The 11,219-nt window shown below is 36.8% G+C and overlaps 3 protein-coding genes across 3 annotated transcripts; 2 read left to right on the top strand and 1 right to left on the bottom strand.

The window, feature by feature from the left end:
* The first annotated feature begins 4,576 nt into the window (after positions 1-4,576).
* asdurf (ASNSD1 upstream open reading frame) lies at positions 4,577-5,843 on the top strand. The gene is made up of 4 exons (XM_084122715.1): positions 4,577-4,739; positions 4,887-4,940; positions 5,542-5,617; positions 5,703-5,843. Exons 1-4 carry the CDS (start codon positions 4,662-4,664, stop codon positions 5,741-5,743), a joined length of 249 nt encoding a protein of 82 aa, XP_083978841.1. The 5' UTR covers positions 4,577-4,661; the 3' UTR covers positions 5,744-5,843.
* asnsd1 (asparagine synthetase domain containing 1) lies at positions 5,756-7,956 on the top strand (the record flags this gene model as incomplete). The annotated part of the gene is made up of 3 exons (XM_084122713.1): positions 5,756-7,159; positions 7,268-7,449; positions 7,545-7,956. 3 exons carry the CDS (start codon positions 5,756-5,758, stop codon positions 7,789-7,791), a joined length of 1,833 nt encoding a protein of 610 aa, XP_083978839.1. The 3' UTR covers positions 7,792-7,956.
* LOC311088527 (uncharacterized protein) lies at positions 7,898-10,003 on the bottom strand. Its single transcript, XM_084122714.1, has 8 exons — positions 9,407-10,003; positions 9,214-9,303; positions 9,048-9,127; positions 8,836-8,951; positions 8,408-8,505; positions 8,248-8,316; positions 8,110-8,168; positions 7,898-8,035 (listed from the first exon to the last, which is right to left on the bottom strand). Exons 1-8 carry the CDS (start codon positions 9,596-9,598, stop codon positions 7,915-7,917), a joined length of 825 nt encoding a protein of 274 aa, XP_083978840.1. The 5' UTR covers positions 9,599-10,003; the 3' UTR covers positions 7,898-7,914.
* Between the last annotated feature and the right edge of the window lie 1,216 nt (positions 10,004-11,219).

Raw genomic sequence — 11,219 nt, 5'->3', positions numbered from 1 at the left:
ATATCGGTCACCAGCATTTTCATATTTGGAAAAAGATACAATGGAAGTCAATGGCTACCATCAACTGTTTGGTTACTAATATTCTTCAAAAAAGATCTGCTTTTGTGTTCAACAGAAGAAAGAAACTCATACAGGTTTGGGAAAACATAAGGGTGAGGAAATCACAACAGAATTTTCATTTTTGAGTGAACCATTAAGGTCTAAACTTTTTTGTACACAGCATCCTACTGCCAAACAAATCAGTAAAGCATTTACCACAGCAAGGTTTCTCCAATGTCCATTAAACTGGTATTGGCCATTAAAAAACCCATATCAGTATCAACAATCTCTTTAGGCTATGTCACCATGACAGTTTGATGGGTGACCTGTTGAATTTGAGGACTTAAAGGGTGCATGGTACTGTAAAACTCGGTCAAATGGGTAATTCTACAACACAAGCCTTGATGAACATTACTGATTTATGGAAATCCAGAAACTACTGCCAATTAGTAGGGTTTCCATACAATCAGTGTCCACTTTGTCTTATATACCGAATATCAATCTAGATAGATTTATTTTCCACAATCAGTACCGGAAGATTTTTCTTTCTCACTGTTCTTGGTTGCACTTTGGATCACTGACAGCTATTTCCCAACAGTTTGGCAGTGTATGCCTCTTCCCAATAGTATCCAGATTTATTCTATTCAGGTCAGTACTAACACACAGCAGCTTCAGCACAGAAACAAACATAATGTGAAATGTTACATGGAAATCTACATGTTTTGTTTTCTGCTTTCGTTTAAAGGAAAGTTATTGCATACTCACTTCTCCAACCCAATTATTGCCTAACCATGGGAGGAACTAGAGTCTTTTATAATTTATAAAGTAATTTCTAGTCTCAGTGGACATGCTTCAATTAAAATTGTCTATATACTTTTTGCTAAAATGGCTATACCATTTTTGGTTTCCCAAAGAACCTTTTGAGTGAACAGTTCTTAAAAAACATGTAATTACTTAGTGTGAAGAACATTTTAATCTAAATAACCCCTTTTCACTATAAAGAACCTTTTGTGCAATGGAAAGGTACTATGGATGTTAAAGGTTCTTCATGGAAATATAGATGCTTTCTTTCTGACGCAGAAGCTCATGGCAAAAGTAATAGCATGTTTTTCTTATCTTGTGAATTTTTTTATTTTTTTGACATGATAATGCATAAAAAGTGAAGTAATGCTTTGCTCGGTTTGATTGTTTTTAAATAATAACGTGATGCAATGATATGTCTAATCACAAAACAAACAGAGAGGATTGTGTTGTTATACCTTTTTGTTAGTGGTTTTCATATTTGTTTGCTGCAGTCTTTGGCAGTAGCCTATGCATGACAAAGCAACACCTAACACTGGTTGTGGGCCTGATTAAAAAGTCTGACGATTAGAAACCCATCCCATTCACAGAAGGCTCAAAAGCTGAGTCATGTTGCACACGGAACCATCCACAGAAATCTGAGACATGGAAATCAGAGACTTGGTTTTGTGCTCCATCACTCTGTTGGTCTCATAAGACCATGTGCTTTACTTGCTGGCTCATATCCTTTACACCTATAGAATGAAAGAATCCGACACTGGTGACTTTCCCTCTTATCAAACTACACATTTTTTAACACACCACAACAATATTCGGACTCTATTCATGGTTTTTATGGTAAGAACCTCCTCCCCACAGATATGTGTAGTCTATATCTAGATTAAGTTGAGCAAATTACAACTAAACATGGTTTTCTTTGACCTGACAAATCAGCTGAGCAACTGTCCATTTACTAACCCTGGACATTGGCAATTCTTGGACTGATAAGGATCCAAACTTTACACAGGTGTCTAGAATCAATATAGGATTGCTGCCATGACCAAGACTGAACCCAAACAAACTAGTGTGTTTGTGATATTAGAGGTGGAAACACACAAGTAAACACTGTTCACGTGATTTAACACTTAAGCCTTTTAAGGGTGACCACACATTTCAACAGAACTATACAGCACAGGGGCTAATGCACAATCAACAGGACCACAAACACAAACACAAACACTGTAATTCAGTAAATGCAGGCTTTCTGTGTCATGAATGAGGTTAGAAGTTTACGAAACAGGAGAGTGGGATCTAACTGGTATTAAAAATAGGAATGATTACAAAAACCAATAGATCCTATGTTTAGAGCAACAGACAACAGATTAAAATGACTTCCAGGTGCTTGCTTGCTTATTATTCATTATTATGCATTATTCATCTGAATAATAAAGTGCATGTATAGTGTGCACTTGCGGTGACTCAAACCTTAAAATAAAGTTTATGTCTGCCAGCCCAACAAAAAAAAAGAAAGAAATATTTCACTGATGGGCAATGATGAATGATAAAAGAAGCTTGGTTTGATTAAAAAGCATAGCTAGAGGCAGTTATAGGGGTCTTTTTAGGGTGACCAGATAAACCACTTTCTGGGGACAGTTTCCCGGTTTTTGGTGGCCTGACTCCAACTGGAGTTGTCCCCGGAAATGTCCCCGCTTTACAGCACATTAATACACTGCAACATAGCTATGCCACTTGGGTGAAAGTACACCTCAATATTAATAAAAAATTAATAAAGTAAAAAATTATACTTTCAGCAATTACTCTTGCAGAAAGCACATGATTTGTTCTCAAAATGAGCCTAAATGCAAAATAACAAGCCCAGTTAGGGATAGTAAAGATCTACTTCCATAAACATAAAATAACATCTAAAAAAAAAAAAGGTTGTAATTATTCAGCATATTCACAGTTTGTGAAAATACATTTAGAAAATGTCAAAATATTTGTTAAATACAGTTATCTCATATTTATTTTTGCAAATCTGTTTTTGTAAAGTCATAATTTTGTTATAATTTTGTTTTGATCTGTTTGCAATGGTTACTATTTATTATTTTTAGTGTGATTTTTGACGAATTAAAACCAATTGGGGTCAGTTTGACCTGCAAAAGCATAATATAGTTATTAATTATAATAGTATAAGAAACCCACAGCAATTAAAAAAGAAAAACATCCAAAAATATATTGCACCCATTTTTTGATTCATAGATAATAAACAAGTGAGATTTCAGTGACATTTTAACCACTAAACTAGGAAATGTCCCTGGATTACATTTCAGAAATCTGGTTACATTACAAAGTCTTTTGTCTCAATACACGTGATCATTTCAGGGAGGTGCATTTTAAAAGTATTACAAAACCTTTTGTCATCATAAGCGATGACTTCATGAATCAGGATTCTGCATTTAGGATTGTGGCTGTTGGCTATTTAAAAATCAAAAGGCTCCATTGTACCCTAAATACTACCTGGATTCAACACATTTTTACAGTAAGACAGTAAAAGCCGGTCAGCTTTGACTAAACTTTTTTCCCCGTCAAGGTTAAAATGCAAACAATGTGCTTTTACATGTTTAGAGCAAAGCTCTCGTTACAGGACAACAGCATTTTTTGGATAATTGGAGGTTGCATAAGAGTTATGATATAATGTTCATTTTCTTTACCTGTATGGTACAGCAGGATATCAGATAGAATAGAATCATATAATATCAGTTCTGGTGATGAAAAACTCTTAATAGTGGATCATTGCCCTGGGTGTGAAATATTACAAATCTATTTGGATGCATAAAATTGACTTATGGTCAATTAGGGATGTGTTAAAAAACCTTTTGTCATCACAAGCAATGACCTCATAGATCAGGATTTAGGATTTTGGCTGTTGAACTCTTTAGTTTTGAGGGAGAAAAAAATCAAGAGGCTCCATTGTTTTTAAAGTAAGACAGTAAAAGCCGGTCAGCTTTGACTTTAAAATGCAATCAATGTGCTTTGACATGTCTTGAGCAAAGCTCTTCAGCTACATCATGGCAACAAAAATATTTTTAATAATATGATGTTATGTACACCAAGAGTTATGGTATCATGATACTTTTTTGTTCTCCTTCAAGTGTGGTAGGATATGTTTCAGTATCAGATCATATCAGTTTGAGACAGGTATCAGCTGCTTTGGTTGCTCTGATAGTGGGTCACTGCCTTAGATTTTGAAATATATTGTAAAATCCAGGGTTTGGAGGTATTGGACCAATCTGAGCTGTTATTCTTGAAAACTTATCCTTTCGAAAACAAGCCATTATTTAACAAAAAAAAAATAAGAAGAAGAAGAAGAAGAAACCTTCCTTATTGCAGTTTAAACCATGGTAACCACAAATTAACCATGATTTTGCAACACTAACCATGGATTAACCATGATATTTGTAGTAATACTATGGTTATACAAATGATAATTCGCCAAAAAAACACATGGTTAACGTTACATTCTATCTCGACACATTCTCGGTAAGTTAATGAAAAACTACCTGCTTACTCATATATCATCCTCATTAATCCGCATTTCTTTGTTCAAATGCTCTACCCTTTTGCAGCTACCGTCAAACCATTATTTTCATTATCTTTAAACAGTTAAATTTAACATAATGGTATTATTGTGGGGGTTATGATTTCGTAAACACTTACGTGACGCACTTTTAAAGCGCCGTTGTCTGTACCCCCGCATACGTCATTCGTGTTCGACGAACGAGCTACTTGCATGTGGAAATGTTTCCTTAAATCAGACGAAGCGTTTTGACTTTTAATATAAAATGTCTTCTAAGAACATACAGCGAACGGAACCTGGGACTCAAGAAGAGCTTGCACAAAAAGAGGAGCTAAACAATAAGGTTTCCTATTAAAATATTTTGCAAAGCCTATATAACGTTAGCTACGTAATCATACATTTACGTTATTTGTCAGTTATAAAGTAAATTATGTTTTTAATCACTGTTTACAAACCTTTTTTTCCAATAAACCAAACGATTTATTTACAGATAAAAGAGCAAAAGATTTTAGTCGACGAGTTGAGCAATTTGAAGAAAAACAGGGTATGTATGTAACTTTATGTATGTATGTTGTCCCATATCATCTAGGCTTGGTCATGCTACATTTGAGTAGCAGATGCTGTCACTCAATTATAGATGACAAGTCAAACTGCAGAGTACTCATCTCCACATCCTATAGAAGTTCATATATGCTTAAAAATATGCTTTTAACTGTAACTTATATGGTTAATATTTAATTTTTTCCCACTTTTCGTCTCTGGTCCGTAATGCTTAGCGATTTCAATTTTCCTATTGAAAAAGTTAACAAAAGGTGTATATTAGTGAATATATATATATACATACTCTTTATTTGTTGTATATACTCTCTCTCTCTCTATATATATATACTTGTAATATATATTTATATACACACAATCTATTGCTATTTTCCAACACATTTGGGATCAAATATTACATTTCCATCTCCTTCAAAAGACTGCTTTTATCTTGCATGAACTAACATGTAAACAATATCAACATTTACCTTAAAGTCAGTGGTCTTATCATGTCATACATTTAAATGAAGAGGATTCAGGATTACCCATATCTTTTGATTTTGCCAGAATATCATTATGTTCTGGTAATCCTAACCTTATTCTTATAGAGAGTGTACATACAGCAACCCAACAGCAATATATTCTTCCTGGCAGACAAAGGAGAGAGTCTTAGCTCATGTAAAAGTAAGTTTCATCATAAATAATTAATAAAATCATAAATGCCAACTGTTGTGAGTTCTTTCTAATACTGTCATCTTGCCTTTTACAGAGGATCTTGATAACATGAGGAAAGAATATCAAGATATTTAGTTCCGTGGGATCATGTGTGGGATCTGCTGTGTGGTCAGTTTGACCACACCGCATGATCCACTAGAGGAGTGTGTGCATGAAAATCTCAAATACAGAGGGCCCAACTGTAGCCGGGACATTACAGTAACAATCTCAGACTGCAGTCTCCTTTTCTCTGCACATGTGCTTCATATGAGGGGTTGCCTGACACCTCAGCCTCTTCAAGATGACAACGGGAACATGCTTCTCTGGAATGGGGAGGTATTTGGTGGTCTGAGAGTAGAGCAGGAAGATAATGACACCAAAGTTGTTCTCCATCACCTGTCAATGGCGCAGAGTGCCTCAGATGTGATATTTTTACTGTCACAACTCAAAGGACCCTGGGCCTGTATCTATTACCAAAAAGCAGAGCACTGTATCTGGTTTGGGAGGGACTTTTTTGGAAGAAGAAGTCTGCTTTGGAAATTTGATCCTGAAAGAGCATCTTTCACACTCACATCTGTTGCTTCCCAGTCAGCAGATAAAATTCAATCTCAGTGGCAGGAAGTACCACCTAGTGGAGTTTACAGGTTTGACCTAACGGACTCTTCATCCCTAGGGACATTCGTTTTTGATCTTTATCCATGGGTTTTCCACAATGGCAATGAGCCAAATGAAATCTCGGAATTGAAATGCGAAAGTCTACCCAGGTCTGTCTCTGTAAACACAAATAGTTCTGGACTTTACCTGACCTGCCCTGTTTGTCCAATGAATACATCAATTTCATCACTTACAACTGAACAAGATCAGAATGCCTCTCAAACCTCTGTTGCAAGTCTGAAAGAATTACTAACAAACACTCAAAAGAAAGCGATGGTTAGCACACTCATTGATGTTCTAAGCGAGGCTGTCCGCAAGAGAGTTTGTTACCTACCTGCTCAAGATGAATTGGCGGTCCCCTTAAATTATACAAAAGCTGGTATTGCCATTCTTTTCTCTGGGGGAATTGATTCAATGATATTAGCTGCCCTTGCTGATAGGCATATTCCTGCAGACAAACCCATTGACCTACTCAATGTTGCTTTCAAAATCCAAGAGGCAAAAGTGCCTCCTAAGTCTTTGAAGAAAGGGAAAAATAAGAAGAAAGACTGTGATGTTGATAAAACTCAATCGGATCAGCAGAGCTTTAACTGCTTTGATGTGCCAGACAGAATAACTGGAAGAGCTGGTGTGCAAGAACTAAAAAATCTCAGTCCAAACCGCCAGTGGAACTTTATCGAAATTAACGTAACTCAAGAGGAGCTTCAAGAAATGCGACACAAACGCATCCGTCATTTGGTCCACCCTTTGGACACTGTTCTGGATGATAGCCTTGGATGTGCCGTCTGGTTTGCTGCCAGAGGAACTGGCATCATAAATGAGGGTGTTGAAGAAGAGCTTTATATTTCAGAAGCAAAGGTTACTTTGTTTTTCTGTTTGCACTTGAATCATGTCTATATGAAAATTGATGTCATTGTAAAGACTTAAAATCACGCTGCATGAAATTTGATTTTACTCTTTTTAAAGGTGATTTTGACTGGCATCGGAGCAGATGAACAGCTGGCGGGATACTCCAGACACAGAGTGCGGTATAAGAGCTCTGGACTGGAAGGACTCGTCAAAGAGCTGGCTATGGAGCTGGGACGAATATCCTCGAGAAATCTGGGAAGGGATGACCGAATCATTGGGGACCATGGAAAAGAGGCCAGGCAAGAGTGACACTTTGCAGCTCAAGAAATATCTAAGATTAAAGAAATTCTATAGTATTGCACATAATACATACTGTATATTTCTTTTAACTCAGATTTCCATACTTGGACGAAGATGTAGTCAGTTTCCTTAATGGACTACCGGTGTCAGAGAAGGCTGACTTGTCTTTACCCAGAGGAGTTGGAGAAAAGCTGTTATTGAGGCTAGCAGCTGTCGAGTTAGGATTGGGACTCTCTGCTCTCTTACCTAAGAGAGCCATGCAGTTTGGCTCTAGAATTGCCAAGTTAGAGAATAGCCATGAAAAGGCCTCAGATAAGTGCAAACGGCTGGTCGCCACCTGATTTAATACTCTGACTATTGTCCCTTCTAATTTAAGATTGTGACAATAATTCACTCAAAAATGGTACTGATACAGTTTTATTCTGAATGTAGTTTTCATGTTTGATTGTCATTACATGTTTGAACTACATTAAATAAACAGTTGGATTGTGAAGTTGGTCCTTGAAGTATTTGTCACATTCTATGTATGATGGAAGGTTCCCCACATCAAATCGACCAGATATCCTGTGCACGTACACAGGCCTCCTAAAATTAAACCAAGCATGATTAATGCAAGCAAAAACAATGCCTTATTATTGTCTAGTCTGCCTTTAAGTGACCTTAATATGAGCCATGACAGAAAGGTCCCTGGTGCGTCCCGCTCTTCAATAGGTGCATTCTGTATGGAGAAGAGTTAAATAAAATAAAAATAAAAACACACACTATAGAATAATTTAATAAATATAGATCAACTGTACCTTCTTCTCATTAAGAAACATGTCCAATAGAGGAAGGGTGGTTCTTGACAACAAGTAAAAACAAGGACACTGCAAAACGAGGAAAACACATTAAGACATCGCTTGTAAAAAATAAAGATAAACAGTACTGAAATGTCCTCCAATGCAAATGAAAACATACTGCATTACGTGAACTTGTTTCACTTAAGAGAGGTTTTTCTTTCATACGCTGTACTTTAAGGTCCTCATCCAACTCCAGAATCCCATATTTGGATGTTTCTGAAGGTGGAAATGATATAATAATGGATTTAAAAACCAGTGACCATATGTTTATCAAAGTTAAAACCATCCCCTGGTTTCACAGACAAGGCTTAAGCCTAGTACCAGACTAAAATGCATGTTTGAGTTGTTTTAATTGAAAGCAACCTGCACTAACATATCTTAAAATGTCAGTGCCATTGTTTTGTCTCAAGATGCACACCAATAATGTTTTTTTCTAAGGCATGTTTATAAAAGCTACTTAAATATCCTAATTAAACTAAGGCCTAATCCTGGCTTTATTTAAGCCCTGTCTGTGAAACTGGGTCATTGTTTTGTTTTTACGCTCACCCTCATCTCTGCATTGGTATGACAGCACTAAATTGCTCTCTTTGTCTTTATTTTGCACTTCAAAGAACCTCTCTGTGAATTTCCTCAGGCTGAAATCCTCTTTGAATAAAGTATCGCTGCAAAATGAAAAATATATTATTTTTTTCTCTTTCAAAGCCATCTCAAACACTGCCTGAAAGACAGTGCCTCATTCAATCTGAAGCTGGTCATACCCTCCGATAACTAGTAAGTGGTCATCCACAGCACACAACTTGACTGTCAACTGAAGACAGGCAACAGCACCAAGTCTGTCCTGCAGAGACAAATGAAAGGGAGTTAAAAAACAACAACAACAACAACATTTAACATCCATAAATTACTCCATTCCAGTATGCTCACCTCATTTCTTCTAGTACCATCGTTTATGATTTTAACATTGGGGAATTCTTGAGCCCACTGCTGGAATGCTTCAAAGTAAAGATCATTTGTCTGTGCAATAGATGATACAATTTGTTATTTAGGTCAAACACTATTACTTTCAAAGCTCAATATGGTCATATTTTTTAAAACTAAGCAGTTATTATGGACTCACAACCACATAAACTGTGTCCACACATCCTGTCTTGGTCAGTGCCTGAACCCAGTGCGAGATAAGGGCACAGGGACCGACGGGAAGCAGCGGCTTGGCAATGCCGCCCAGATGCTTGAAATTCCCAGTCGTGTCATTCTCGATATCCCTTTGAAGTCTAGTTCCATAACCTGCAGCTAAAATAACAGCTTTCATTGTCAGCTGATAATGAAAGTGAAAACAGCTCTTTTTTCAGCATGTGATTTTGAATAAGTTCGATGAAGTCGCAAAATTGTACACTTTCTGGGGCTTTCGACAGGACAATTCACCGGGTAAAGGTTGCTGTAGTTTCCTCAGTCACAGACATGCGCAGTGCTGGTCCTCACAACTTTATCAAAGCGGTCCACATATCCGCGAAGGCTAGCCTACTTAGCTCATATTAAATACGTTACGAGACGCTAAAGGGTAGTAGGGTAGGGGTCGTTTACTCTGAGGACTCTCTAGATATGCCTGTTCTGTATTGGTGCATACTATATTAAATCTGTACACTTTATTCAAGAGTAAAAAAAAAAAATGCGAATCGGAACAGTCCGATACCGGTTCATTGATTCATTTAGCCCTACGTCATGACGTACTTATGCAATAGACGTAAATATGTGCGCGTAGGCATACAAATGAAATGATGTACATTATTTTAATACATACATTATGTAAAATCATATCCTAATAGATAATACAAGTTATTGGCTCGAGAATGTTAAATCATTTTAAGGCATTTAAACACGTTTTAAGGGGTGACATTTTAAAAAAATCTGCATTTATAAATAAAATTACTTTAACCAAAAATCCTATTATTTATAACAAAAGATTAATTTAATCCCTCTGTAGTATTAAACCAAATGGATGTCTCTTACTTTGATGTTATTGTGTTAGATAGATGGATTTATATAGGTAAAAAAAAAAATAATAATAATGTGATTTTGCGCATATCTATATCATAATTTACATATTTCCTTTTATATTTTTGACTAATTTTTTTTAATTTGTTTTTAGGGTGATTTTGTAACATTCTGTCTTAAACTACAGATGACTGGCGCATTTATAGTAATGTTAATTAATGTGCACTGTTCATGCTACATAAACTAATAAAAAAAACAAATACTAAGTAACACCTTGTTTGAGCTGATCCTGCGTGTTGCACTCACCTTGACCGCGAAAGCGTGCAACAGCACCATCTATGGGTTGATCTGAAGAGTTGCAGAAGAACGGTCACTATCATGCGTCACTGGTTGCTAAGAACAACACTGTTCAAAATCACACATTTCATCGGACAGCTCAATCTCTCAAGGTGAACCGTAATGGTCTGTTTCTGAAATAAACTGATTAATTTTTAATGGAGAACTCATCCGACCAGAGCAGCGAGAGCGCTGTTCGTGCTGCGTTGACCGCTCAGTCTTTACTGCAGAAATATGACCGCAGGGAACTGCAAGAAGTGCTCAGCCTGACCTCCAGTAACTGGTTGCTCAGTGGTGAAGTGCACAACCAGCCTGTGGATGCTCCTCCAGGCATCATCAGACAGATGAGGAACATCTTAGCTCCCAACATAATCATTCTGGCTCCCTTTGACGCATGTTTGCCCCTGGATTACAAAGTGGTCCACCAGATTGTGAGGGAGCTGACTGTGGGAATATATGGTTTTAACCAAGTTCCTGTTATCAATCTGGTACCCAACTATGACCAGAGCTCCACGTGCCAGTTACCACCAGCATATTACGATACAAAAGTCGGTCAGATACTAATAAACATAGATTATACCATAAAGGCTCTCTGGCACGGG

This window comes from Abramis brama, assembly GCF_963993115.1.
Source record: "Abramis brama genome assembly, chromosome: 8".
In the NCBI taxonomy this organism is placed as follows: Eukaryota; Metazoa; Chordata; class Actinopteri; order Cypriniformes; family Leuciscidae; genus Abramis; species Abramis brama.
Note: the sequence above shows the minus strand (reverse complement) of the source record. Positions and strands in the feature narration are given on the sequence as shown.

Excerpts from the sequence above, each read along its gene's own strand:
- asdurf (XM_084122715.1), top strand. The coding sequence starts at position 4,662 with ATGTCTTCTAAGAACATACAGCGAACGGAACCTGGGACTCAAGAAGAG. Across the intron at positions 4,941-5,541 it reads GCAATTTGAAGAAAAACAGG|AGAGTGTACATACAGCAACC; the intron begins GTATGTATGTAA and ends TTATTCTTATAG. Across the intron at positions 5,618-5,702 it reads GAGTCTTAGCTCATGTAAAA|AGGATCTTGATAACATGAGG; the intron begins GTAAGTTTCATC and ends TGCCTTTTACAG.
- LOC311088527 (XM_084122714.1), bottom strand. The coding sequence starts at position 9,598 with ATGAAAGCTGTTATTTTAGCTGCAGGTTATGGAACTAGACTTCAAAGG. Across the intron at positions 8,506-8,835 it reads ATACCAATGCAGAGATGAGG|AAACATCCAAATATGGGATT; the intron begins GTGAGCGTAAAA and ends TTCCACCTTCAG. Across the intron at positions 8,036-8,109 it reads CTGTCATGGCTCATATTAAG|GAGGCCTGTGTACGTGCACA; the intron begins GTCACTTAAAGG and ends GTTTAATTTTAG.